Source organism: Haliotis rufescens, unplaced genomic scaffold (assembly GCF_023055435.1).
Source record: "Haliotis rufescens isolate VD_foot unplaced genomic scaffold, xgHalRufe1.0.p SCAF_6, whole genome shotgun sequence".
Taxonomy (NCBI): domain Eukaryota; kingdom Metazoa; phylum Mollusca; class Gastropoda; order Lepetellida; family Haliotidae; genus Haliotis; species Haliotis rufescens.
The window spans coordinates 60,892,247-60,918,760 of record NW_025964334.1 but is presented as its reverse complement, the minus strand read 5'-3'; the positions used below and the strand labels follow the sequence as shown (position 1 = coordinate 60,918,760).

Here is a 26,514-nt window from a genome sequence, read left to right as displayed (position 1 = left end):
AGTTATAGCATCAACTGTGATGGGTACATTCAGTGTGTAGTTTTATTATCAACTGTGATGGGTACATTCAGTGTGTAGTTATAGCATCAACTGTGATGGGAACATTCAGTGTTTACTTATATCATCAACTGTGATGGGTACATTCAGTGTGTAGTCATAGCATCAACTGTGATTGTTTGTTTGTTGTTTAACGCCGCACTCAGCAATAGTCAAGCTATATGAAGGCTGTTTGAAAATAATCGAGTCTAGACCAGATAATCCAGTGAGTGACATCATCAGCAAACATCCATCCAATAGGGATACGATGACATACTTCAACCAAGTCACGAGCCTGACACCCCGATCACGTTAGTCGCCTCTTACGACAAGCATAGTCGTCTATTACGGAAAGCATTGGAAGACTTATTCAACTATGATGGGTACATTCAGTGTGTAGTTATAGCATCAACTGTGATGGGTACATTCAGTGTATAGTTATATCATCAACTGTGATGGGTACATTCAGTGTTTACTTATAGCATCGTCTGTGATGGGTACATTCAGTGTGTAGTTATAGCATCAACTGTGATGGATACATTCAGTGTGTAGTTATAGCATCAACTGTGATGGGTACATTCAGTGTGTAGTTATATCATCAACTGTGATGGGTACATTCAGTGTGTAGTTATAGCATCAACTGTGATGGGTACATTCAGTGTGTAGTTATAGCATCAACTGTGAAGGGTACATTCAGTGTGTAGTTATAGCATCAACTGTGATGGGTACATTCAGTGTGTAGTTATAGCATCAACTGTGATGGGTACATCCAGTGTGTAGTTATAGCATCAACTGTGATGGGTACATTCAGTGTGTAGTTATATCATCAACTGTGATGGGTACATCCAGTGTGTAGTTATAGCATCAACTGTGATGGGTACATCCAGTGTGTAGTTATAGCATCAACTGTGATGGGTACCTTTAGTGTATAGTTATATCATCAACTGTGATGGGTACATCCAGTGTGTAGTTTTATCATCAACTGTGATGGGTACATTCAGTGTGTAGTTATAGCATCGTCTGTGATGGGTACATTCAGTGTGTAGTTATAGCATCAACTGTGATTGATACATCTGTCTATAGGTTGGAACAGTGATTGAAGATAGATGTGAACTGTGATGTAATATCAACTACACGTCTGTCTTTGCTTCTCAGACAAATTTAACAAATGAACAAGCAAAATATTTTGCAACATGTTTTTATTTGCATCTGATCAATTCAAAACAAAATTGTTTTGATGCCGGTAATAAGGTATAAAAAAGTAAGAAACGAGTAAACACAGTGGCGACCCAGCGTAGCTATAGCAACACACGGTCTCTTCGCTGTCAGGTTCTCACCAAAACACACATGACGAAATAAACGAAACATGCATGACCAGAGATAAAGGTGGTTCTTCCTTCAATAGTGTGTGTCCAGGACCAAACATATATACATGAACATTCAAACACACTGGACATATGGAATGTCACACGTCGACGGTGGAGAGACAGCCTTCTACCAATAAACCACATCAGAGGTATGTCTATTAACTTACTACTCGTCACTGATCAATAAATATTAGTGTCTTGAAATAAATAAGAGACAGATATTTATATGGAACAGTTTGTGGTACAATATCCCTACTTCTATTAACGGATCATGGCGTGGTCCTATGTACACGTTCCTACAACAACTATCCTATATCGACTACAAAATGGCAAATGGAATTCAAAGATGTCATCAGAACGGTGGTGATGTCTTCTTCGGGTGATCAGGGCCGACACAGGTAGATGGTGAGCTGGAGAACAAACAAGCAAACAATCATGTCAACAGTACGTAAATAATAAATACTACTATCCTTAACGAAAATATATGAGTGGGTATTGTAGCAATATTCAAGCAATGCCAGCTGGACGAGCGATCTGCTAGGCTATCTCATCGCCCATTAAAAGCGAGTAAGTGTTTTGGTTAAACATTTGTTGGCGAGCAAATTTTGGTGTGCTCATAAGAAACTCACACATGAGGTACATACACACGAGACATACACACTAGACACACACACACACACACACACAAGACACACACTAGACACACGAGACACACACAAGACACACACACGAGATACACACACGAGACGCACAGGAAAGACACACATACGAGATACACACAACAGACACACACGAGACACACACAAGACACACACTAGACACACACAAGAGACACACAACTAGACACACTCACGAGACACACAAGACACACACACAAGATACACACACGAGACACACACACGAGATACACAAGACACACACAAGACACACACGAGACACACACACAAGACACACACGAGATAGACTTACATTGTCCATGTAACCCCGGAAGTTGGCGTAATTTGTTCCTCTGCCGATCTGCATGGCACAGTTGGCTCTCTGAACATTACCTGGAGAACACAGAAGATGAGGATGAGTCACAGTAGTGCATCGCGTCATTTATGTATTTATCTCAGTAGCATTTACCCTCTGTTACATATCTGTGATTACCCCACTTACACATATGTCCTTCCTTCCTCGCTACGACACACGAGACAAAGTTTGGCTTGTTTGTTGTTTAACGCCGCACTCAGCAATATTCCAGCTGTATGACGGCGGTCTGTAAATAATCGAGTCTGGACCAGAAAATCCTGTGATTGACATCACGAGCATCGATCCACGCAACTGGGATCGATGACATGCATCAACCAAGTCAGCGAACCTGACCTCCCAATCCCGTTAGTCGCATCTTACGACAAGCATATTCGCCTTTTACGGCAAGCATAGGTTGCTGAAGACCTATTCTACCCCGGATCTTCACGGGTCACAAAACAATGTAGAGAGTAGGGGCCACACATAGAAAGAAGGGGACACCTACCGAGGAGGGCGGTTTGTTTCATAGAGGATCCCACGCTTCCGCTCAGCATCCCACCGTCAAGCTTGAAGAAAGCCTCGTTCCATCCATTGCTCTGAAACATGGGATGAGGACACAGTTGGACACAACACATCTGGTGCTTGCTATTGAAGTGCAAATCAAGAGACTAGTGACTTATACTAGTGGATAACATAGCGGAGGTCGCTAACCTTTGTATATTTACCGAACTTAAATCCTGCCATGAAGATGTCCAACAACACATGCCAAGTCACTAGAACATGAATAACCCTGTTCTACAGAAGGAACTCACTAGAGTAGGATGTTCTCTGTGGGACCCAAAGTAAGAACTCACTAGAATAGGATATTCTCTGTGGAACCCAGAGTAAGAACTCACCAAGCTGCTGACCGACACGCCGGCGGACTTGTTAGCCTCAGAGCGGACACCGAAGTACGTAGACGCTGGTCCCCTGGCAATGGTGATTGAGCTGTCCTTGCCACAGTCACCATTAGATAACAAGGCCTGTTTCCTGGTGGCAGATCCCTCCCCTCGGTACCTGATTCTGATGTACACAGTGCTGCCTAACCCGGCATTAGCGAATCTGGGAATCCTCAGACCACTCTTGCCGTCAAAGTAGCCCACGCCGTTTCGGACCTTCACGCCGTCGTTTTGAATGTAGACTCCGCTGTCGGACTTGTCGCCAACGTCGTCGGTGAAGGATAGATAAACTTCCGGTTTGCAGGCTGGCAAATATAATAAATAAACATGATAGCTATGTTTGTGATATTTCCGGTGATATCGTGATTTTATTCTGTATTATTTTTGGTCCTGATTTAACACATGAACAGGGGTGGGGTGGGTCTATTTCTCATGTTGTAAAGCAGGAGGAAGCTATCTCTGGACGAGGCCATCTGTTAGGGTGTCGGGGTATCAAGGAAGGACGAGGCCATCTGTTAGGGTGTCGGGGTATCAAGGAAGGACGAGACTATCATCTGAGAGTGGAGGACGGACGAGGCTATCTGTGGGCTACATAGGAAGGGTTGTTTGTTTTTTTTGGTTTTGTTTGTTTTGTTTTTTTGTTTAAAGCCGCATTCAGCACTATTTCAGCTATATGACGGCTGTCTGGACCAGACAATCCAATGATTCACATTACGCAATAAGGATACGATGACATGTATCAACCACGTGAGCGAGCCTGACAACCGGATCCCGTTAGTCGCCTCTTACGACAAGTATAGTAGCCTTTAACGGCAAGCATGGGTTGCTGAAGACCTATTCTACACCGGATCTTCACGGCCAAAGTTATCTGTGCGGTAAACAGGAAGAATGATACTATGTAGGGGTGTTCAGAAGTGATATCCGATAACTCACTGTCTGGAGAAATGATCCCGCCTTGTATGGAGCACCTGCACTCAGTAGAGTTGTAACTACTTCCGGGAGCGCAGGTCAAGGTTATCCATCCGTGACCTTTAGCGAACTGTTGGAATCGAGAGCTGTCACCGGCTACGGGCCTCTTGTCGCAAGCACCTGAAAGCGAGGGTAAGTTTTTAAACTGCCGGAGTCTCTTAGATGGGATGCGCTTGAGAATAAACCTTACCGTAATCAAATTAGACACCATCGCGTACAAGTTATCATCTTATCCCGACATTTACGTCGTTGACCATCGAGACTTGGGTGATACGTACCCTGACCTCCGTCCCCCTTGCAAGGAGTCTTGCACGTTGTGCTGGGGACGCAGTACCCGGCAATGCTGTAGGCCTGGCCCTCGGGGCAACACCTGCCCTTGGACACGCCCCCTACACACTCCCAGTATCCGCTGCAGGTCGTAGCGCTGGGGTAGGACGTCGTCATGGGGTCATTGCACCGCTCTGGAGACACAAGTTCAGTTAGGGTTAGGGTTACACACAACGATGTCGCACTTTGTACACATTTCCTTCACTTTGTTTGAATACTTCACACATATATGTCCAACAACAATACGTATCGGGTTTGTCTTCCTACAGCATTCCAACCTGTTCATGTTTATCAGTGCCAGGTGCTTCTACATGTATGTTACATAGGCACGAGTCAGACACTAGGTGCTGAGGGAATTTGTTCCTGCTAAAAACAAATGTGTTGTGACCAGACGAGTGCTATCTATGTAGTATAGAGGCTGGTGATGATGCTAGTGTCCAGTGCTTCCTGTATGCTGGATGATAATGTATGGTGTGACTTGACTCACCAGCAGGACACGTGACCTCCTCTGGTCTGTTGCAGGTCAGTTTGTCCTGGTCCCAGTATAAGCCATGAGGACACTCCATCTCCTGGACCTTGATCAGCTGCTTGTTGTCGAACGTGCACTGAATGTATTTGTTGCAGTCGCTGGGGTGAGGGTTGTAGCCGATACCGTTGTCCATCTTGCAGTCGTTGCAGAGGCCTGAGGACAGAAGGACATTGATCAGTATAACAGAAGAACATTGCCTCTGTGTAACAGAAAGACATCAGTATAACAGAAGGATATCAGTATAACAGAAGGATATCAGTATAACAGAAGGACATCAGTATAACAGAAGGATATCAGTATAACAGAAAGACATCAGTATAACAGAAGGATATCAGTATAACAGAAGGACATCAGTATAACAGAAGGACATCAGTATAACAGAAAGACATCAGTATAACAGAAGGATATCAGTATAACAGAAGGATATCAGTATAACAGAAGGACATCAGTATAACAGAAGGATATCAGTATAACAGAAGGATATCAGTATAACAGAAAGACATCAGTATAACAGAAAGACATCAGTATAACAGAAGGATATCAGTATAACAGAAGGATATCAGTATAACAGAAAGACATCAGTATAACAGAAGGATATCAGTATAACAGAAGGATATCAGTATAACAGAAGGGCATCAGTATAGCAGGACATTGCCTGTGTGTAACAAAAGGTCATATTACTTTTCGTGGATATAATATTACGATATATTTCGTTTCGGAACCACTGATTTTATCTTTTCATATAAAAAAAACATAATATTTATTCACAAAAGCAATCTATGTAGGTTGATAGCATAGTGTTGTTTTAAAAACGTAAAATATTCAGGTTGTGAACAGAGCGTTGTTATATAGTGTAGTCTATGGAGAAAGTAAACACATACCAAGATCCGGCTTCTCTGTCGTCGTCACTGGAAGAGAAATGAAAGCACATTGTCTCAACTTGGTTCTTTCTTAACAGAAAGGATATGCCTATAGAAATGAAAACGGACTACAGTCTACACTCGAGGCCATTGTGACAGTCGGACGTGACAACACGCCAGTAATCTTAACTCGAGGAGCCTTGACCGTCGGATGTATGCACGTATTAATTCACACTTGAGTAGTATAAATCACCCAGGTTTAGATGGTGGGGCTGAATTACCTGGACATTGCTGTGTGTTGCACGCTCGTGTTACAATCTCCCTGGGTTCTCCGACACAGTCGCTACCCCCGGCGCTGGGGGCGGGCTTGGTGCAGCTTCTCATCCTCACCACCGTCTGGGTACCCCCGCCACAGGTCAGCGAACACTCTCCTGCAGCCTCTGTCCACGCAGTCCAGCCACCGTCCACTACAACACACGACCCACACTGTCATCACGAGCGGGAGACTCTCGGGATACCAAGGGAGTCCATGTCATGGGGATCCCCAGCCGCGTCATACCAAAAGAGGTTAAAAGATGGTACTTGTTGTTACCCTGTCTTGCGCTCGGCATTAAGGGGCTAAAACAAGGACTGGTCGGCTCGGAGTCAGTATACTGTGTCTGAGTGGGGTATTCATGTTAAACTGTGGCATGGTATCTCAGTGTGCTAGCACCATAAATCAGCATCAGTCCGGACTAGTACAAGCAGCCACACACACACATACAGGTGCATGCACGTCGCTATATAAGTGCAATAATCTTGGACGCGACGTTAAACCCCATTTCACCTCACCTCACCATGTCATGTGGATCATTATTGTGAGAAAATTAAAATCATGTGTATTCTTCTCCGATGTATCTACAGCCTTTGGCATGGGTATCGTGGACGCTGAATAAAGGTTTGTAAAGTGTTTGTCGATATGATCAAATTATTTGCTTAAAGGTTACCTGGGCAACCCTGGGTGTTACACGCTTGTGTGAATGTAGTTCTGTCGTCTCCAACACAGTAGAGGCCGTTATAGGCAGGGGCGGGGTTTGTACAGGTTCTGGTTCTAGTGACAAGTTGAGATCCTCCACCACATGACACAGAGCACTGGCCCACAGTGTCCGTCCAATTGCTCCAACCTCCGTCAACTGGAGATAAAATAACGCATCAAATATATCCATTATCAATTGTGTACAATTTAAGGTTTATAACTCTCCTTAGAGTTTTGTAATCGTTTTCTTTTGCATTAATGAGAATATATCTGATACCAAGTGGTATTTGTAAACATTGCAATAATAAAGACTGTGTTTGTCAGACCCCCTGCATCAGTTCAATATGGCTTCCACTGGAGACTCCGTCACACGCTGTGGGGACATTAGTGGGGAACGCTCACAGCAGGTGTGAGATTTAAGGAGATAAAACCAACAACAATCTACAGTCATTTCAATCTGCAGTGTACCTGGGCAGCCTTGGGTGTTACACGCCTGTGTGAATGTAGCTCTGTCATCTCCAACACAGTGCTGGCCGTTATAGGCAGGGGCGGGGTTTGTGCAGGTTCTGGTTCTGGTGACAAGTTGGGATCCTCCACCACATGACACAGAACACTGTGCTACAGTGTCCGTCCACAAACTCCATCCTCCGTCAACTGGGGACACACAGCACAAAGGTTAAATTATTCTTAAAAAGGTGAAATTCGCAAATTGTTTTAAAGTTGACGATGTTTTGACTAATTGAACATAAAAAAGTAACTTCTGTCAACATAATCTGTTCCCAAAAACAAATATTGATATTGTCCGTCAACAAGTTGATTTATTTCACAAGTAAAATACCTGGGCAGCCTTGGGTGTTACACGCCTGTGTGAATGTAGTTCTGTCATCTCCAACACAGTACTGGCCGTAATAGGCAGGGGCGGGGTTTGTGCAGGTTCTGGTTCTAGTGACAAGTTGAGATCCTCCACCACATGACACAGAACACTGTGCTACAGTGTCCATCCACACACTCCATCCTCCGTCAACTGGGGACAAAGAGGAAACATTAAGCATGTAGGCAGGGTTCACTGGTGTATTTAACTTCTTTGTAGTCTTCCAATGCTACATTTTGGCACGGCCTTTAACACGAAGTAAGTTATAGCATTTTCAACAAACTACAGCTTCTTAATGCTAGTCAAAGAAACATCTGGATATTTGGCAACCAAACCCGGCAACTTTCTCTGGGGCGTATGTCAAGGGTCAAAGTTCGATAGTTTCTGTTGTTACTTGTTGTGAAGAATTTTGCTATTGTTGTTTATCGTGACCAATGTTTTGGGGGATGTATGTGGTGACGCATGTATCTCCTGTTACTTTTGGTGACGAACTTGCTATTGTTGCTTGTGGTGACGAATGCTTCTACTGATGTTTGAGTGGCGAAAGTTTCTATTGTTACTCGTTGCAACGAATGCATCTTCTGGTAAATGTAGTGGCGAGTGTTGCTACTGTTAATCACAGTGACGAGTGTTCCTATTGTTAGTCATTCTGACGATGCAGTGTCATGCTGTATGTATTGCTGCTCACAGACAATCCTGGCTATCCACCAACACGGAAGCTACTCTCCCCAAGCCAAATAACCCCCATCCCCTCTTTCCCCGCATCACACGCGATGTCATCCTCACCTGGGCATCCCTGGGTGTTACAAGCCTGCGTGAATGTAGCTCTGTCGTCTCCAACACAGTACTGGCCGTTATAGGCAGGGGCGGGGTTTGTACAGGTTCTGGTTCTAGTGACAAGTTGGGATCCTCCACCACATGACACAGAACACTGAGCTACAGTGTCCGTCCACACACTCCAACCTCCGTCAACTGGGGACAAAGAGAAAACATTCATCGTACAGATACAATATAAAACAAAAAACTTTAGAGATACAGTCTTATATTAAATATGCATAATGATATAAATATATGTATAACTACTTCTGTCTGAATAATATGCACGCTAGTGTAGCCTGTCCGATTCACTTTCAGAAAAATCCGTGTGGAATATATCATTATAGGATACCAAGCGTTCGCCTGGGTGGAAGACATCAGTACTTCGCTCGCTTGGCCTACATGCAACTGATCCGAAGACGTTGGCATTTTGTTTTAGCACCTCAAAACAATGGCTTAAATATTGCCTTAAACATTGTCTCAAACATTGCCTTAAATATTGCCTCAAATATTGCCTTAAATATTGCCTCAAACATTGCCATAAATATTGCCTCAAACATTGCCTTGAATATTGCCTCAAATATTGCCTTAAATATTGCCTCAAACATTGCCTTAAATATTGCCTCAAACATTGCCTCAAACATTGCCTTGAATATTGCCTCAAATATTGCCATAAATATTGCCTCAAACATTGCCTCAAACATTGCCTTGAATATTGCCTCAAACATTGCCTTAAATATTGCCTCAAACATTGCCTCAAACATTGCCTTAAATATTGCCTCAAACATTGCCTTGAATATTGCCTCAAACATTGCCTCAAAATTGTCTTAAATATCCGGTCAAATTGGAGACACAATCTCCGTCTTGCCAAGTGTGTGACGGTAACACATTTAAACCAAACTGTCCGCCCGTAAATAACACATGAACATAACTCTCACATATCTTACTCACTTAAATCTTGATCAAGAAAGTCTTTCATACACATGTCCAACTCAAACCCTGTCTACAGATTCATTGTGCAATCTATGTCAACATTACAAACCTGAGCAGCCCTGGGTGTTACACGCCTGTGTGAATGTAGCTTTGTCATCTCCAACACAGTACGGGCCGTTATAGGCAGGGGCGGGGTTTGTACAGGTTCTGGTTCTAGTGACAAGTTGAGATCCTCCACCGCAGGACACAGAACACTGAGCTACAGTGTCCGTCCACACACTCCATCCTCCGTCAACTGTGAACACGATAATTACAATAATTACAAAACGACAAAACAACAATACAAGGAAGTCCAAGCGTGCTGGGTCAATGTAAATACATCTGTATGTGTCCTTGTTGCTCTAATACTTTTGTTTACTGCTGAACATCGTAAATACGACTTTTTCAAATCATTGAACATTCCCATGCGGTAGATTTAAGTGGTTTGTCTTCCAATCGACAATTGTTTAAGGGATCCCCAATTCTATGAACAATTCCTGAAGAATATTATATCTACATAGAATATCATGACAATTATTTTAGAATAATCAAAATTTCAATAATAAGTTAATCACATTTCGCACTCCGTGACATAGCAACAAATTCGGAGTTGACCAACTGTGAATATTATTGAAAAAGATAAAGAGTTAACAAACATATTCCATTTTTATCGACAGTAATTGAGATTATTGTGATCAATACGATACTGAAAGTTTAGGATAATATTTCCATAAATGTTGTTTATACTTGCGCAACCCTTGGTGTTACACTCCTGTGTGAATGTAGTTCTGTCGTCTCCAAAACAGTACTGGCCGTTATAGGCAGGGGCGGGGTTTGTGCAGGTTCTGGTTCTAGTGACAAGTTGAGATCCTCCACCACAAGACACAGAACACTGAGCTACAGTGTCCGTCCACACACTCCAACCTCCGTCAACTGGGGACACAAAGGAAATATTCATTGTACAGATACAAAACAACAAGAATAAGGGTTCGTTTACGTTGTATTGATCGGTAAATGCTCTTTTCAGCAATGAAACTATTAGTTGAAAGAAAGAGAACAGCAAAATTTATTTCATCACTATTGTATATTTTCTGCTTTTCTGGTATTTGCGTGTGGTGTTCGTCTGAAGGTTCCCGATTGTCTGGTATGCGCGTGTGGTGTTTGTCTGAAGGTTCCCGATTGTCTGGTATGCGCGTGTGGTGTTTGTCTGAAGGTTCCCGATTGTCTGGTATTTGCATGTGGTGTTTGTCTGAAGGTTCCCGATTGTCTGGTATGTGCGTGTGGTGTTTGTCTGAAGGTTCCCAATTGTCTGGTATGTGCGTGTTGTGTTTGTCTGAAGGTTCCCGATTGTCTGGTATTTGTGTGTTGTGTTTGTCTGAAGGTTCCCGATTGTCTGGTATTTGCTTATCGTGTTTGTCTGAAGGCTCCCGATTGTCTAGTATTTGCGCGTGGTGTTTGTCTGAAGGTTCCCGATTGTCTGGTATTTGCGTGTTGTATTTGGCCAATTGTTCCCGATTGTCTGGTATTTGCGTGTGTTTTTTTATGGTTCCTAAGGAACCGTGTTCACGGCGACGTATGACTTAACCCTGTATGCTGTGGGAAATTACGTGTATGTTTATTATACAGTAAGAAATTGAAATCTTTGACATCGTATATCAGCCGATGCTCGTAATAATGTTAATGTGATCCTTATCAAATTGAAAGAATGAGAACACTAAACGCTGCACGTGTTGCAAGACAACGCCAGCTGATTGAGATTCACGTGCTGCAACCGCCACGTGATGGTTCCAGGAATACCACCGAGACAGAGGGACAAGTACCTGGGCAGCCCTTGGTGTTACACGCCTGTGTGAATGTAGTTCTGTCATCTCCAACACAGTACAGGCCGTTATAGGCAGGGGCGGGGTTTGTACAGGTTCTGGTTCTAGTGACAAGTTGAGATCCTCCACCACATGACACAGAGCACTGAGCTACAGTGTCCGTCCACACACTCCATCCTCCGTCAACTGGGGATATAGGAAGGTTAACGCTACAGATACAGATCTACAGGAAGACCTCTCAACAAGCTGAATACATGATACATGGTACATGGTACATGGTACATGATACATAGTACATAATACATGATATCAAGCTGAATACATGATCATGCACGTGGTTGCAATTGCATCTAGGAGTACGATTTATATAGAACACAACAATACACATAAGAATATTAGCATATGGTCATACTATCAATACAGATTTATACGTTCTATAAGCTTGCCAGGTCGAGTGTGCCAAAGATATTGAATCTATATTTGAATATATTGTGAATAATCATCAATCAGAATGTGTCTATTATTACACCAAACGCCGCCATATATGTACTGCATATTGACATACTGAGGAAGTGAGTAATCACAATTATTACACACTTCAGTGTGTCAGACTGCATTTTTTAAGTTGAGAAATATCATATTTTCAATGCAGTGTAATATCATGTGTTATGATTCAAGGATTTTAAGAATATTTTTTCCTGAGCTTGAATTTGTATGTTATCCTATTTATTTATTTCAATTACATTTTGTTATTTTTGTCTATATTCGCAATCACGAGGGTGGTGAAACGTCCTTGCCTGTCAGGTAGGAGGAATGTACGTTTAACGTTTTTCATTTACAATTAAATTATTGAATGTCCCGGTAGACAACTAAACAAAAAGTATATGATTAATTGGATATTACATGTCGTGAAATGGTATGTATCACTCGACACATGGAATATGCTTCTTCACTTTTTACCATCGGAGATGACCTACAGAGAGGCAGCCTGTCTGAGTGATTCGCCCGGAAGTACTTAGGTTGATAAGGGGTTGAACAATGTGTAGAATCTTCCTTTGCAAGATGGTTTCTATTTAGCTTCACCTTCTCATGTCTGTGCTGAGTACTATGGCGCGCTATGTCGGCTATCATTAAATCTCAGTAAAGTCTATTAAACATGGATAATGTACCTGGGCAGCCCTGGGTGTTACACTCCTGTGTGAATGTAGCTCTGTCGTCTCCAACACAGTACAGGCCGTTATAGGCAGGGGCGGGGTTTGTACAGGTTCTGGTTCTAGTGACAAGTTGAGATCCTCCACCACATGACACAGAGCACTGAGCTACATTGTCCATCCACAAACTCCATCCTCCGTTAACTGGGGACACACAGCATCAAGGCAAACATTAGGAAATTATTCTTGATAAAGTTAAAACTCGGTTATTATATTTAAGTTTATGGGTTTGACCAATTGAACATAAACGGTAATACGTGTTTACATTTAGTGTTCCCAAAGAAAATATATCTTATAGGCCGTAAACAAGTTAATTTCAGAAGCAAAATACCTGGGCAGCCCTGGGTGTTACACGCCTGTGTGAATGTAGCTCTGTTGTCTCCAACACAGTACAGGCCGTTATAGGCAGGGGCGGGGTTTGTACAGGTTCTGGTTCTAGTGACAAGTTGAGATCCTCCACCACATGACACAGAACACTGAGCTACAGTGTCAATCCACAAACTCCAACCTCCGTCAACTGGGGACACAATTGTTTACCATTCAGATGCTGGTCAAGGGTATTTACCGTTGAGTTTATTTTGGTTTCAGGGCTTAATGGCAAATTTAACTTCATCTTAATTCAAATATAAAATACAGTAAATGGTTCGAACTTCATATTGAAAGAATTCTAGTGCGATTTATTTTCTTGGTCACGATCGCGTTACCAGATTTTACCGATGGCAAAAGCCAAACATTTGTTTCTTCCAAGGGAAATTACCAACAAGACAGTACCTGGACATCCCTGGGTGTTACACGCCTGTGTGAATGTAGCTCTGTCATGTCCAACACAGTAGAGGCCGTTATAGGCAGGGGCGGGGTTTGTACAGGTTCTGGTTCTAGTGACAAGTTGAGATCCTCCACCACATGACACAGAGCACTGAGCTACAGTGTCAATCCACAAACTCCATCCTCCGTTAACTGGGGACAAGGATAATTCAATGATGACCATCACCAAAATCACATCGCGTGGTAAATGACACAAACGTGATGGTCCAATTTACTGTACCATAGGTGCACTCACAGATTAGATATACATCACTAGATACATTAGCTGTACATCAGCAAATAAAGTGGATATACATCACTAGATATCGATTAATTTACATACCCATATATGGTTAATGTGCATCACTACATACGGTTCTTATGTATAACCATACATACATTGGTATATCCGTTGTACATTAATGTGACTCGCCACCTACCTGGACACCCGTGTGTGTTGCAAGCCCCTGCCAACGTCACCACGGCGTCCCCCACGCAGTACAAGCCGCCATTTGCGGGGGCAGGGTTTGTGCACGTTCTGGTGCGCGTGATGACCTGTGACCCACCCCCACACGAGACTGAGCATGCGCCGTATGAATCAGCCCAGTGGGTCCATCCTCCTTGAACTAGAGAAGAAGTACAGGATGAAGAACAGATATACATTGTGGGGTAATATGGAGATGTGTAACAAACAGGCGATCTATATACATCAAGTTGCAAAAGTGATTTGGCGTAACGCCGTTCTTAACAGTATTGTTTTTATCTAAAACATCGTGAGATCAAATCTGGCATTCAAACCACGCCACCCCACCCCGCCTCAGCCCACCCCACCCTACCCCACCCCACCCCACCCGCACAGCTAAGATAGATACAGTAAAAAACGTTTATCACGAACACGCTTATAACGAACTGACGGATATTACGAACTAACATTTTGGTCCCGGCCATTTGCTGTATAGATGTTGTATATATGCTTAGAACGAACTACGGTTTTAACGAACTAAAATTAGTGGTCCATTTGAGTTTGTTATTTTCAGCAATATTCCAGCAATATTCCAACAATATTCCAGCCATAATTCAGCAATATTCCAGCCATATTCCAACAATATTCTAGCCATATTCCAGCAATATTCCAGCAATAATTCAGCAATATTCCAGCAATATTCCAACAATATTCCAGCAATATTCCAGCCATATTCCAGCAATATTCCAGCCATATTCCAGCAATATTCCAGCAATATTCCAACAATATTCCAGCCATAATTCAGCAATATTCCAGCCATATTCCAACAATATTCTAGCCATATTCCAGCAATATGATGACGTGGCACACTGCCTACTGCCGACTGCTGTGAGGGTATGTCGGCCCTGGTTCTCCACAACAGCGACGTACGTTAACGTGAGACTGACGAGACATTAGGGGGCGAGAAACAATAATGTAACGACCACACTACACGAGTATATGTATGTAAACTGTCACCACGGAGACAGCCAGCCACGGAGACAGCTCACTGACAGGAGGGGATGGTCACGTGACATTTATGGGAAATAAACGCCCTGTTTATTTCGCCTGTGATCCCTGTACGCGCTGTTTTCTTGTAAACATTTATGACGTCACATTTCAGTGTTAAAGTGATGTCCCAAATGATCACTGCAGCGCCGCTGATGCAGTCACCTGGATGAAGTAGACCAAGGTGGGCGGGGTGGGTGCGTGGGTGTGTGTGTGTAGGGGCTGGTGGCAGTTGGGGGGCTGGAGGGGGGTGGTCAGACAGTTGTCGGTGTTCTACTGTCTACGTAATTAATACATTTCAGGCCCAATCAAAGTGTGGTATCGCATTAACAAGTAAGTTATCGGCAATACCAGTGTTCTGTAGAGTGGCACTGACATACTCCTGCATAGCATCAAGGGAAAGTGTATGGGGGCAATCTTGAGGGTAAGTGTTTAGGGTGAGCGTTTAGGGTGATAATTAAGTGTCAGTTTACGGTTGAACACATGTACACAGTGGCGTTTATTGGGGCCTGTGTCGAGGAGGTGACATCACTCCAGTTACATCCTTCTCTACATCCCTCCCCCACATCCCTTATATTCCCCGACTCAGGTCTCTTTGATGTCGTCATGTGAATCACGAGTTACTATAAATAGGAGTGGTCACGTGACGTCTATCCCCTGTTTGAGATCACGACCAGGACATGGTCATTTATCAGGCAGCTTCTGTGATGGCCGCCATCATCTATCACATGTGTCATGGCAGCGCTACAAAGCATCTCGGGATCAGATCAGTTGGAAATAAGATTTTAATCCGAGTGGTCAGTGACCCCCTTCTGGTTGTCTGATCGTTACGTAAGATGTAGATTCCTTCTCATAGGGTAGGAACTAGATCCCTTTTCATAGTGACGACATGGTGCTTCGGCCGCATATCAAAGTATCATGTACTTTACAACGCGCTCTGATAGCCTAGCACTACAACTGTTATAACTCATGTACTTTACATCGCACTCTGAAAGCCTAGCACTACAACTGTTATAACTCGGGTACTTTACATCGCGCTCTGATAGCCTAGCACTACAACTGCGATATCATGTACTTTACATAGCACTCTGATAGCCTAGCACTACAACTGTTGTAATTCATGTACTTTACATCGCGCTCTGATAACCTAGCACTACAACTGTTATAAGTCATGTACTTTACATCGCGCTCTAAAAACCTAGCACTACAACTGTTATAACTCATGTACTTTACATCGTGCTCTAGTAGCACTACAACTGTTATAACTCATGTACTTTACAACGCGCTCTGATAGCCTAGCACTACAACTGTTATAACTCATGTACTTTACAACGCGCTCTGATAGCCTAGCACTACAACTGTTATAACTCATGTACTTTACATCGCACTCTGATAGCCTAGCACTACAACTGTTATAACTCATGTACTTTACATCGCACTCTGAAAGCCTAGCACTACAACTGTTATAACTCGGGTACTTTACATCGCGCTCTGATAGCCTAGCACTACAACTGTTATAACTCGTGTACTTTACATCGCGCTCTGATAGCCTAGCACTACAACTGCGATATCATGTACTTTACATAGCACTCTGATAGCCTAGCACTACAACTGTTGTAATTCATGTACTTTACATCGCGCTCTGATAACCTAGCACTACAACTGTTATAAGTCATGTACTTTACATCGCGCTCTAAAAACCTAGCACTACAACTGTTATAACTCATGTACTTTACATCGTGCTCTAGTAGCACTACAACTGTTATAACTCATGTACTTTACATCGCGCGCTAATAGCCTAGCACTACAACTGCCCTGCGCTTCCCATGATATCTCCAAATAAACTGAGCCCAAACCCTCACAGCCATGATGTCAACCGTCCCGCTTGAGCCGCCTGTCACGTGATATAATCAAACAGTGTTTGTGGTACATGAAGGGTACCAATCACGTCACAGTGTCTTTCATCTACAACATTCATGCTTTAATTGCGTGTTTGACTCAGTGATGACCTACCTGGACACACGCGCTTGAAGAGCTGGTCAAGAAGCCCGTCCAACTGCTGAAACTGTGCCACCGTCAGAACGTGATCCGAGCCGGAAGCGATGGACTGAAGTTCCACGATGTCCGTTTTCAGCCCCACCCCGACGGCAAACATGTTGACCCCCAGGAGCTTGGACACTCGGGCCGCCTGGGCGGTAGCGCCAGGGTTCTTCGAAATCCCGTCGGTGATGACCACCGCCACCTTGGGGACGCCAGGACGGGCATACCGCTGCAACATGTCGTTCATGGCGCTGATGCCGTCGGCAGTGTTTGTGCCGTCACGGGGATGGCCCAACTGACTGATCTGAAGCTTGAGATAGGCCGCGTCCCCGCTGAGATTAATGACGGCGGATATGTTGGTGCTGTAGAGGACGACTCCGAAACGTTGGTTGTTGTCGTTGATGTTCAGCTGGTCGACCATGGTGAGGAGGGTGTGCTTCAGCGTCTGGAAGTCGATGGCGGAGATGCTGTCAGATCCGTCGACAACGGCGACAATCTCTAGGAGTTCCTGGCACCCTGGAATTTGTAGATGCCAGCCAACATGAGACATTGGGTTGTATAAACACAACATGAGACATTGGGTTGTATAAACACAACATGAGACATTGGGTTGTATAAACACAACATGAGACATTGGGTTGTATAAACACAACATGAGACATTGGGTTGTATAAACACAACATGAGACATTGGGTTATACAAACACAACATAAGACATTGGGTTGTATAAACACAACACGGGAATATCGGTGTATCATTACAACATCGATCCAGGCTCTCTGACATTGACAGACATTTACATATTGTGATAGTGCATAACACGATTCACGTCTTTCTTTAATTCATCAACACATATGATGTTTTTGCTTGTTTGCTTGTTTGTTTGTTGTTTAACGCCGCACACAGCACTATTCCACCTATGTGACGGCGGTCTGCAAACATAGTCTGGACCAGACAATCCTGTGATTGACATCATGAGCATCGATCCACGCAATTGGGATACGGTGACACGCATCAACCAAGTCAGCGAGCCTGACCACCCGATCACGTTAGTCGCCTCTTATGACAAGCATAATCGCATTTTACGGTAAGTATGGGTTTCTGAAGACCTATTCTCTCCCGGGTCTTCACGGGTCTAACACATATGAGAAGCCACGTATACATATCACCTAACTTAAAAGAACCATATATAACTTACACATACTCGATATATCTCTGGCAAATACAATCAGCTGTTATCAGATAATTGGGAATCAAACTCGAATCTCCCGCGCGACACACAAACAACTTCCCCAACCAACGGTCAACACACGCGAGACATCACTCCCTCACTCATTCACTCACTCACTCTCCGACCTACAGTATTTACCTGATGGGGTGAGGTTGATGCCGCCGCCCAGGACAGTTTCAGCAGAGTTGTCACCGTCACCAACGACAACTGTCTGTCCAGGGTAGATAACTCGGACTTGATTTTCTCCACTGTCTCCAGAGTCGCCTCCCATGACCCCAAATGTTGGCGATGGTAGATGTTCGCTGCTGTCGGAGTCCCCTCCTGTGGTTACAGCAACGGGCACATGTTCCCCGCTGTCGTCCGAATCACTTCCTGTTGATGCAGTCGATGGCACATTTTCCCCACTGTCATACGAGTCACCCCCTGAGGTTGCAGTCGAGTGCACATGTTCGTCACTATAATCATAATAATCCCCAACCGGCGATACATTCTGTTCCTCGCTGGAAGCCATGGTAGGTTGTGGGTAGACGGCGGCGGATTTTTCCGCCGAACTATCTCCGCCGGCCATGACGCTGCCAGTCCCCTGCTGCATGTAGTGGTAGATGTTGGGAGACACACCGCCGGAGACGAAGGTGTTGGTGGGTTGTACGGCCGGGTACCAGCCACCCTGCACCCCGCCACTCCCCTGGCTGGAGCGTCCTCCTGATGACCCGGGATACATGGGGTAACCTTGGTTACCTGCGTTTCCATAGTTACCAGGGTAGCCCTGTATGAGCGGGTTTCCGTAGTTGACAGGGTAACCCTGGTAGTTTCCTGTTTGGCCTGTTTGGCCAGTGCCGTAGTACATGTTGCCTTGGTAACCGAACCCGCCCGTCACCTCGCCGCTGTCGCCTCCACCTGAGGATCAAGGAACATTTGTCAGCAACATCAATGAAGGTCATCTCAAAGCATTCCATCTCGACATACGTTCTGTAATTAGAACTCGACCCTGCACGATTAGCTGCTGGTGGGTTATGCATGGCTGGGCTTACCCCGGGGAGGAATCAGTCTACAGTCATATCATGTATGGCGTGTCCCATAATGTGCATATATTTTGTAGTTGTTCGAACCATGCTAATTTTATCTACCTGTCTACAGACGCATACGAACACGTGCTAATGTGAACCCAATAATAATGATAATAATAATAATAATATGGACATATATATAGCGCTAAAATCCACATCACTAAGGGATAGGGTAAGAACAAAGCGCTAACAGCATATATACATATATACAAGAGCCTGAAAGAATGTCACTGGAAATAGCCTTGGAGAAAATAAGTTTTAAGTCCTCATTTGAAAGACTGGAGAGTTGGTTTTAATTTCAGTATGAGAGTTTGAGAATTTCACAAACAAGCGACAGCAACACTGAATGATCTTGAGCCCAAAGTCTCTAACTTAGATGATGGTACTTGCAGCTGTACATGTTGATTTGAACATATTCTCGGAGGGACCAACTGTTTACAGATACACCATACTCAGATACACAGATACTCGTGCCAATATGATCCCACTGACCAGATACATCAATACTCGTGCCAATGTGATCCCACTGACCAGATAAATCAATACTCGTGCCAATGTGATCCCCCTGACCAGATACATCAATACTCGTGCCAATGTGATCCCCCTGACCAGATACATCAATACTCGTGCCAATGTGACCCCCCTGACCAGATACATCAATACTCGTGCCTATGTGATCTATCTATATACAAACACATCAGTACCCGTGCTAATGTCATCCACCTATCTACAGACACAAAAATGTATGTAATGGTATTAATTACTCCCCGACAGTCTGGGCTGAACCTAATTGTCCATCCCCGGGTGATGGTGAGATTAGCTTATGTTGTCGTCATCCGTCACGTCCAGTGGCTACAGCATCTGGCCATGTCAGAACATGCGACCTGAGGAGGTCCTCCGTCAACAGTTGACCATCGATGTAGGGGAGGACAACCCTCTCTATGTCCCGGACGTCGCACAGAAAGAAGCATCAATCAGTGCTGATTGTAGACATCAACTGGCCATTCCTCCGACACAGTAGGCGATTTTAGTGACGGTTTATATAAACCTTCTGAATACAATGACCCCCAGATCTCAGATCAACTGGCCATTCTTCCGACACAGTAGGCGATTTTAGTGAGGGTTTATATAAACCTTCTCAATACAACGACCTGTTTAACACGTACGTGAGTTAGGTATGGTTTATATAAACCTTCTCAATGCAACGACCTGTTTAACACGTACGTGAGTTAGGTATGGTTTATATAAACCTTCTCAATACAATGACCTCTCTAACACGTACGTGAGTTAGGTATGGTTTATATAAACTTTATGAATACAATGACCTCTCTAACACATACGTGAGTGAGGTATGGTTTATATAAACTTTATGAATACAATGACCTCTCTAACACGTACGTGAGTTAGGTATGGTTTATATAAACCTTCTCAATACAATGACCTCTCTAACACGTACGTGAGTTAGGTATGGTTTATATAAACTTTATGAATACAATAACCTATCTAACACCGCAGTGTGAGTTAGGTATGGTTTATATAAACCTTCTCAATACAATGACCTCTCTAACACGTACGTGAGTTAGGTATGGTTTATATAAACTTTATGAATACAATGACCTCTCTAACACAGCAGTGTGAGTTAGGTGGGGGAGTTTCATGAATCTGCTGAATACAATGTCATATAATCAGGTTTGGACATACTCTCCCTGTTTTGTTGATATGCGAGTCGTATTTTCTGAACAATCTAGTTGTGTAGAGAAACAAGAACCATACCTGCAACTCTATCATAAATATTTAAATACAGTAAAAAATGTTTATAACGAACATGCTTATACCGAACTAACGGATATAACGAACTGTTTTTGGGTCCCCTCCATTTGCTGTATAAAGGCAGTATGTGTGCTTTAAACAAACTACGGTTAAAACGAACTTAAATTAATGGTCCCTTTTGTTCGTTATAACCGTATTTTACTGTAATTTCTTAAGATCCTTAAAAGCAATTGCGTAGTCTCTTTTAGAGAAAACATAAAAAATGTCAGCAATGTCATACCTGAAATTATTCAGAAATATTGTCGGGATGAGCGTTGAAAACAATATCTCACCTTCCAACCATGTTGAAATACTTCCCGAACAAAAGACATATTCAGGAAACATGAACATACAAAGGTGAGACCCTACCAGGATCCTAGCTGTAAATGTCACTCGTGTCTGCAGGCGACACATGACACCACGTATAATACATTATAGCACACACAAGGAGGCGGGGTATGACATTTCAAACATTAGAGACCGACCAATACCGTGTCAACATTGCTCAGATCAAAACACATTTCAATATTAACATGTCTGTAAGTACCCTTGTCAACACAAACATACCAAACTAACGTGCCTATTTTACCCATGCCCTAAGTTCTGAACCTCAAAACCTGCCTCAATTCGGACCTTCCTCCAACGTTTAGCTGACTCACGAGGATGGTGTAACTGAAATGCTGTTCATATTGGCGTTAAACGCACTCACTCACTCACTCACTCACTCACTCACTCACTCACTCACTCACTCACTCACTCACTCACTCACTCACTATGTTCCCGAGTGAGTGAGTGAGTTGGGTTTTACGCCGCTTTTAACAGTATTCCAGTTATATCACGGCGTGTCAGCTTAATGTGTGAGGAAAGCCCGAAGTGATGCAGGTCTCAGACATTTACCACTTCAGTGAAATCCACGAGCACGGGTATGGTGCTGACAAACCTAGAAACATAATCGGGGCGAACCGGGATTCGAACCAACAATCATAGATTTCTTGCGTGCCCAAGGGACGCGTCTGCACAGCGAATCGCGGCGCCTTAGACCCGGGGCCCCTATGTTCCTGAAATCATAGGAAGTTTGTGCTGGACGCGATCTGACTCCACTGACTTCGGTGTACGTACAGACACTTCCACGACAACGACAGGTACGGTGATGAAGATAGTCGGGAGTTGATTGCTTGGAGAAGCCAAACCTTCAATCCTTCCTACCAATCCAGAATTGGTCTTCAGCGACCATGCTTGTCGTAAGAGGCGACTAGCGGGATCGGGTGGTCAGGCTCGCTGACTTGGTTGATTCATGTCATCGTATCCCATTTGCGTCGATCGATGCGTATGATTTCAATCACTGGGTTGTCTGGTCCAGACTCGATTATCTACAGACCGCCGTCATATAGCTGGAATATTGCTGAGTGCGGCGTTAAACAACAAACAAAAAAAACAAAAAACAAATCCTAGCATTCCTTCTTATCATTCCTACTTATCAATCCTCATCATGCTGGTAAATGCAGCATTATAAAATGCTTTAACTTTCCTGATGTTTCTACACCCAAGTATATTTAACTAATAAATCAACGGTTTCTTCCAGTCGACGCCATCATATAAATGATATTCATTAGCAAGGTCATGCTATGGAGCTGTGCATGGAGCGACCGCATACACGGCGGTTCAAGTCTCCTCCGGGAGCCAGTTGGACTTGTTTAGTCACAGATCGTGTCGTCCTCCTCTGTGATATCACATGAACCATCTATCACATTACAGCCTCTGACACACTTGCCAGCATCAATCTGAACCCTGCCCCAAATGAAACAGATCGGATGCACTTCCAAATAAAAAACCTCTTTTCTAAATGTACCAAGTAAAAGTTTTGCGTTTTATTATGTTGCTGTATAAGGGTGAGTGAGTTAATGTCGGTAATATTTCAGCCATATACTGATGAGCCCTTTAAGTTTCTAAAAAGTGATAAAAGTCTTTCTTTTACCTGTCTGTGACCAGGGTGCACCCCACGTCGAAAATCCCTCGTCATCATCTGCGACAGTTCCACATATGTTCAACATCAACACCGACAACAAGAGCAGCTTCATTTTGTTTCTTCCTTGTTTCTGGAACGAACAACAATGTAGTCACATCACATATAGTTTTTAGGAATATTTTTTTCGTAAATGGAGAGGAGATTTTTGTGATTTTTAAAGTCATTCAATTCCACCTTCAATTTTGTTTTTACATAGAAAAGTATTTTTGCCAAATATATGAACCTATTTCAATTTGCTTTTGTTCTTACCACTTGTTCCCTGTGTTTGCTCCTGGTTATTAAAGGCAGATGTGACCCCCTGCTGGCACGGAGACTTATATACACCACCCCTCATGTAGGTATGACAGCCGGGTCACGTGGGCTGACGTCATCAGCGCGTCTCGGAGCGGCCAGGCAACCCACCAGACGAGTCCTGATTGGTGGTCACTCCTATACCATCTCACCAGTAAATGTTAATCTTTTGTTTTCTAAATCAAATAATCAAATACTTCTCCATGTTCATAAGTACGTCATGGTGAAAGAAGGAAGAGACGGAAGTAACTTATTTTATGCTACATCGAATGACAGGTACTCATCACTCGTAACATGCTATTTGCGTCACAGGATGTAGGCAAAAGATATCCTAGCCTTATTTTAACCAAGTGCATATTGTTATTAACGTTATACCAAACCCAGTGGCAACATTCCAATCACTGGGTTGTCTGGTCCAGACTCGATTATCTACAGACCGCCGTCATATAGCTGGAATATTGCTGAGTGCGGCGTTAAACAACAAACAAAAAAACAAAAAACAAATCCTAAATCGCAGCAGTAGTAGTAGTAGTGTTATTATTGTTGATGTTATTTTTTATTAATATTTCATTATTATTATGATGATGATGATGATTATTATTATTATTATTATTATTATTATTAACCTTGTTTTTTCCTGAACATTAGTAGTAGTAGTAGTAGTAGTAGTAGTAGTAGTAGTAGCAGTACTAGTCGTTGTAGTAGTAGTACTACAAACATCATCACCATCATTAATATTATTATCATCATCATTATTATTATCATTATTATTATGTTTCTCCTCACCGTGACTGATGGCGGTGGAGCTAGCATACATTATTATATCATGTCCATCAACGGTAGAGACTTGGGGGAGGTTTTATTCTGATATTGATTATTGAAAGTTGTTGAAGTGCTCTCGTTTTCATCATTTCTATTATCATATTTCTGTTTTCATTATTATTATTATTATTATTATTATTATTATTATTATTATTATTATTATTATTATTGGCGTCTGGCATCTGGCGTTTACGCTTGACTGCAGTTGTATGTCCTCAAGACGTTTGTAAAACAAGCAGTACTGAGCCTTATGACACATCGTGGTTGTACATTAATCAAATGCATATTCCCCCAATGACACATTCTTAATATCGGCATTCATCACAAGACAAACAGGATCAAGGAAATGTCAGCGTCTACGTGCCTCACAAACCACACTGCCTCACCCTCATACCCCCTCCACACCTCCTCGTGTCTGCATTCTGTGCATCTACCTGTAATCAGTCACGTGGCTCAGGTGGCCACTGTTCCCATGCTGGCAATGGGGTAACGATTCATTGGAAGGAGTTGGTTTTCTGACTATCTAGTGAGGATACATTGTGGAGATATTTACAGTAAATTGATGTTTAGGAATGGATTCCTTGATTTAAACCATGTCACAGCCTCAGCACAAGTTGACTTAAAAAAGAAACTAACATCTGCACATGATATATTCGTCATTCAAATGCTGATGCATACGAGTATCTAATTAATGCGTACTGTGCTTTAGACTTCAAAATGGCGTTTGACACAATAGTAGGGGTCAAAAAGCAAATATAAGCGACAGAAAACATTTCCATAAGCATATAAAATCTCTACTAAAAGCTAGTAAAGGCTGCTAAAAGTATATTGTACGATTCCGACAGTATCATGAGGATGTGTTCATGAATCACTATCAAATAGTGATGTCATCAGGTGTTCGTACTGATACGTCAAATTTAGACATGTCCCCCACGTGTCCGCCATCAAACCTTTTGAAAGTTTTGATTGTTGTAACCTTGATCTTCTGAGCAAGAATTGTGTGCCGCTCTTTGAAATCTTCGCAATAAGAGCAAGCTCGATTGTACCACAGAGCTGTGACATACAGTCACCCAGGGCTGGAGCTGCAGGAATACTGCTCGACATACAGTCACCCAGGGCTGGAGCTGCAGGAATACTGCTCGACATACAGTCACCCAGGGCTGGAGCTGCAGGAATACTGCTCGACATACAGTCACCAAGGGCTGGAGCTGCAGGAATACTGCTCGACATACAGTCACCCAGGGCTGGAGCTGCAGGAATACTGCTCGACATACAGTCACCAAGGGCTGGAGCTGCAGGAATACTGCTCGACATACAGTCACCCAGGGCTGGAGCTGCAGGAATACTGCTCGACATACAGTCACACAGGGCTGGAGCTGCAGGAATACTCCTCGACATACAGTCACCCAGGGCTGGAGCTGCAGGAATACTGCTCGACATACAGTCACCCAGGGCTGGAGCTGCAGGAATACTGCTCGACATACAGTCACACAGGGCTGGAGCTGCAGGAATACTGCTCGACATACAGTCACCCAGGGCTGGAGCTGCAGGAATACTGCTCGACATACAGTCACCCAGGGCTGGAGCTGCAGGAATACTGCTCGACATACAGTCACCCAGGGCTGGAGCTGCAGGAATACTGCTCGACATACAGTCACCCAGGGCTGGAGCTGCAGGAATACTACTCGACATACAGTCACCAAGGGCTGGAGCTGCAGGAATATTGCTCGACATACAGTCACCCAGGGCTGGAGCTGCAGGAATACTGCTCGACATACAGTCACCCAGGGCTGGAGCTGCAGGAATACTGCTCGACATACAGTCACCCAGGGCTGGAGCTGCAGGAATACTGCTCGACATACAGTCACACAGGGCTGGAGCTGCAGGAATACTGCTCGACATACAGTCACCCAGGGCTGGAGCTGCAGGAATACTGCTCGACATACAGTCACCCAGGGCTGGAGCTGCAGGAATACTGCTCGACATACAGTCACCCAGGGCTGGAGCTGCAGGAATACTGCTCGACATACAGTCACCCAGGGCTGGAGCTGCAGGAATACTGCTCGACATACAGTCACCAAGGGCTGGAGCTGCAGGAATACTGCTCGACATACAGTCACCCAGGGCTGGAGCTGCAGGAATACTGCTCGACATACAGTCACACAGGGCTGG

The 26,514-nt window shown here is 43.7% G+C and overlaps 1 protein-coding gene across 12 annotated transcripts; it reads right to left on the bottom strand.

The window, feature by feature from the left end:
* Window positions 1-1,220: 1,220 nt before the first annotated feature.
* LOC124124837 (SCO-spondin-like) lies at window positions 1,221-23,563 on the bottom strand. 12 transcript variants are annotated; one of them, XM_046488113.2, is made up of 24 exons: window positions 23,479-23,563; window positions 23,179-23,299; window positions 18,466-19,224; window positions 17,070-17,612; window positions 13,987-14,172; window positions 13,514-13,699; window positions 13,074-13,259; window positions 12,701-12,886; window positions 11,532-11,717; window positions 10,459-10,644; window positions 9,782-9,967; window positions 8,710-8,895; window positions 7,891-8,076; window positions 7,521-7,706; window positions 7,024-7,209; window positions 6,319-6,504; window positions 6,059-6,085; window positions 5,136-5,330; window positions 4,600-4,782; window positions 4,286-4,441; window positions 3,311-3,657; window positions 2,920-3,010; window positions 2,373-2,452; window positions 1,221-1,813 (listed from the first exon to the last, which is right to left on the bottom strand). In XM_046488113.2, exons 2-24 carry the CDS (start codon window positions 23,279-23,281, stop codon window positions 1,787-1,789), a joined length of 4,743 nt encoding a protein of 1,580 aa, XP_046344069.2. In that variant the 5' UTR covers window positions 23,282-23,299; window positions 23,479-23,563; the 3' UTR covers window positions 1,221-1,786. The 12 variants fall into 12 exon arrangements, with proteins under 12 accessions (XP_046344069.2, XP_048241496.1, XP_046344071.2 ...); XM_048385539.1 differs by lacking the exon at window positions 7,521-7,706; XM_046488115.2 differs by lacking the exon at window positions 8,710-8,895.
* Between the last annotated feature and the right edge of the window lie 2,951 nt (window positions 23,564-26,514).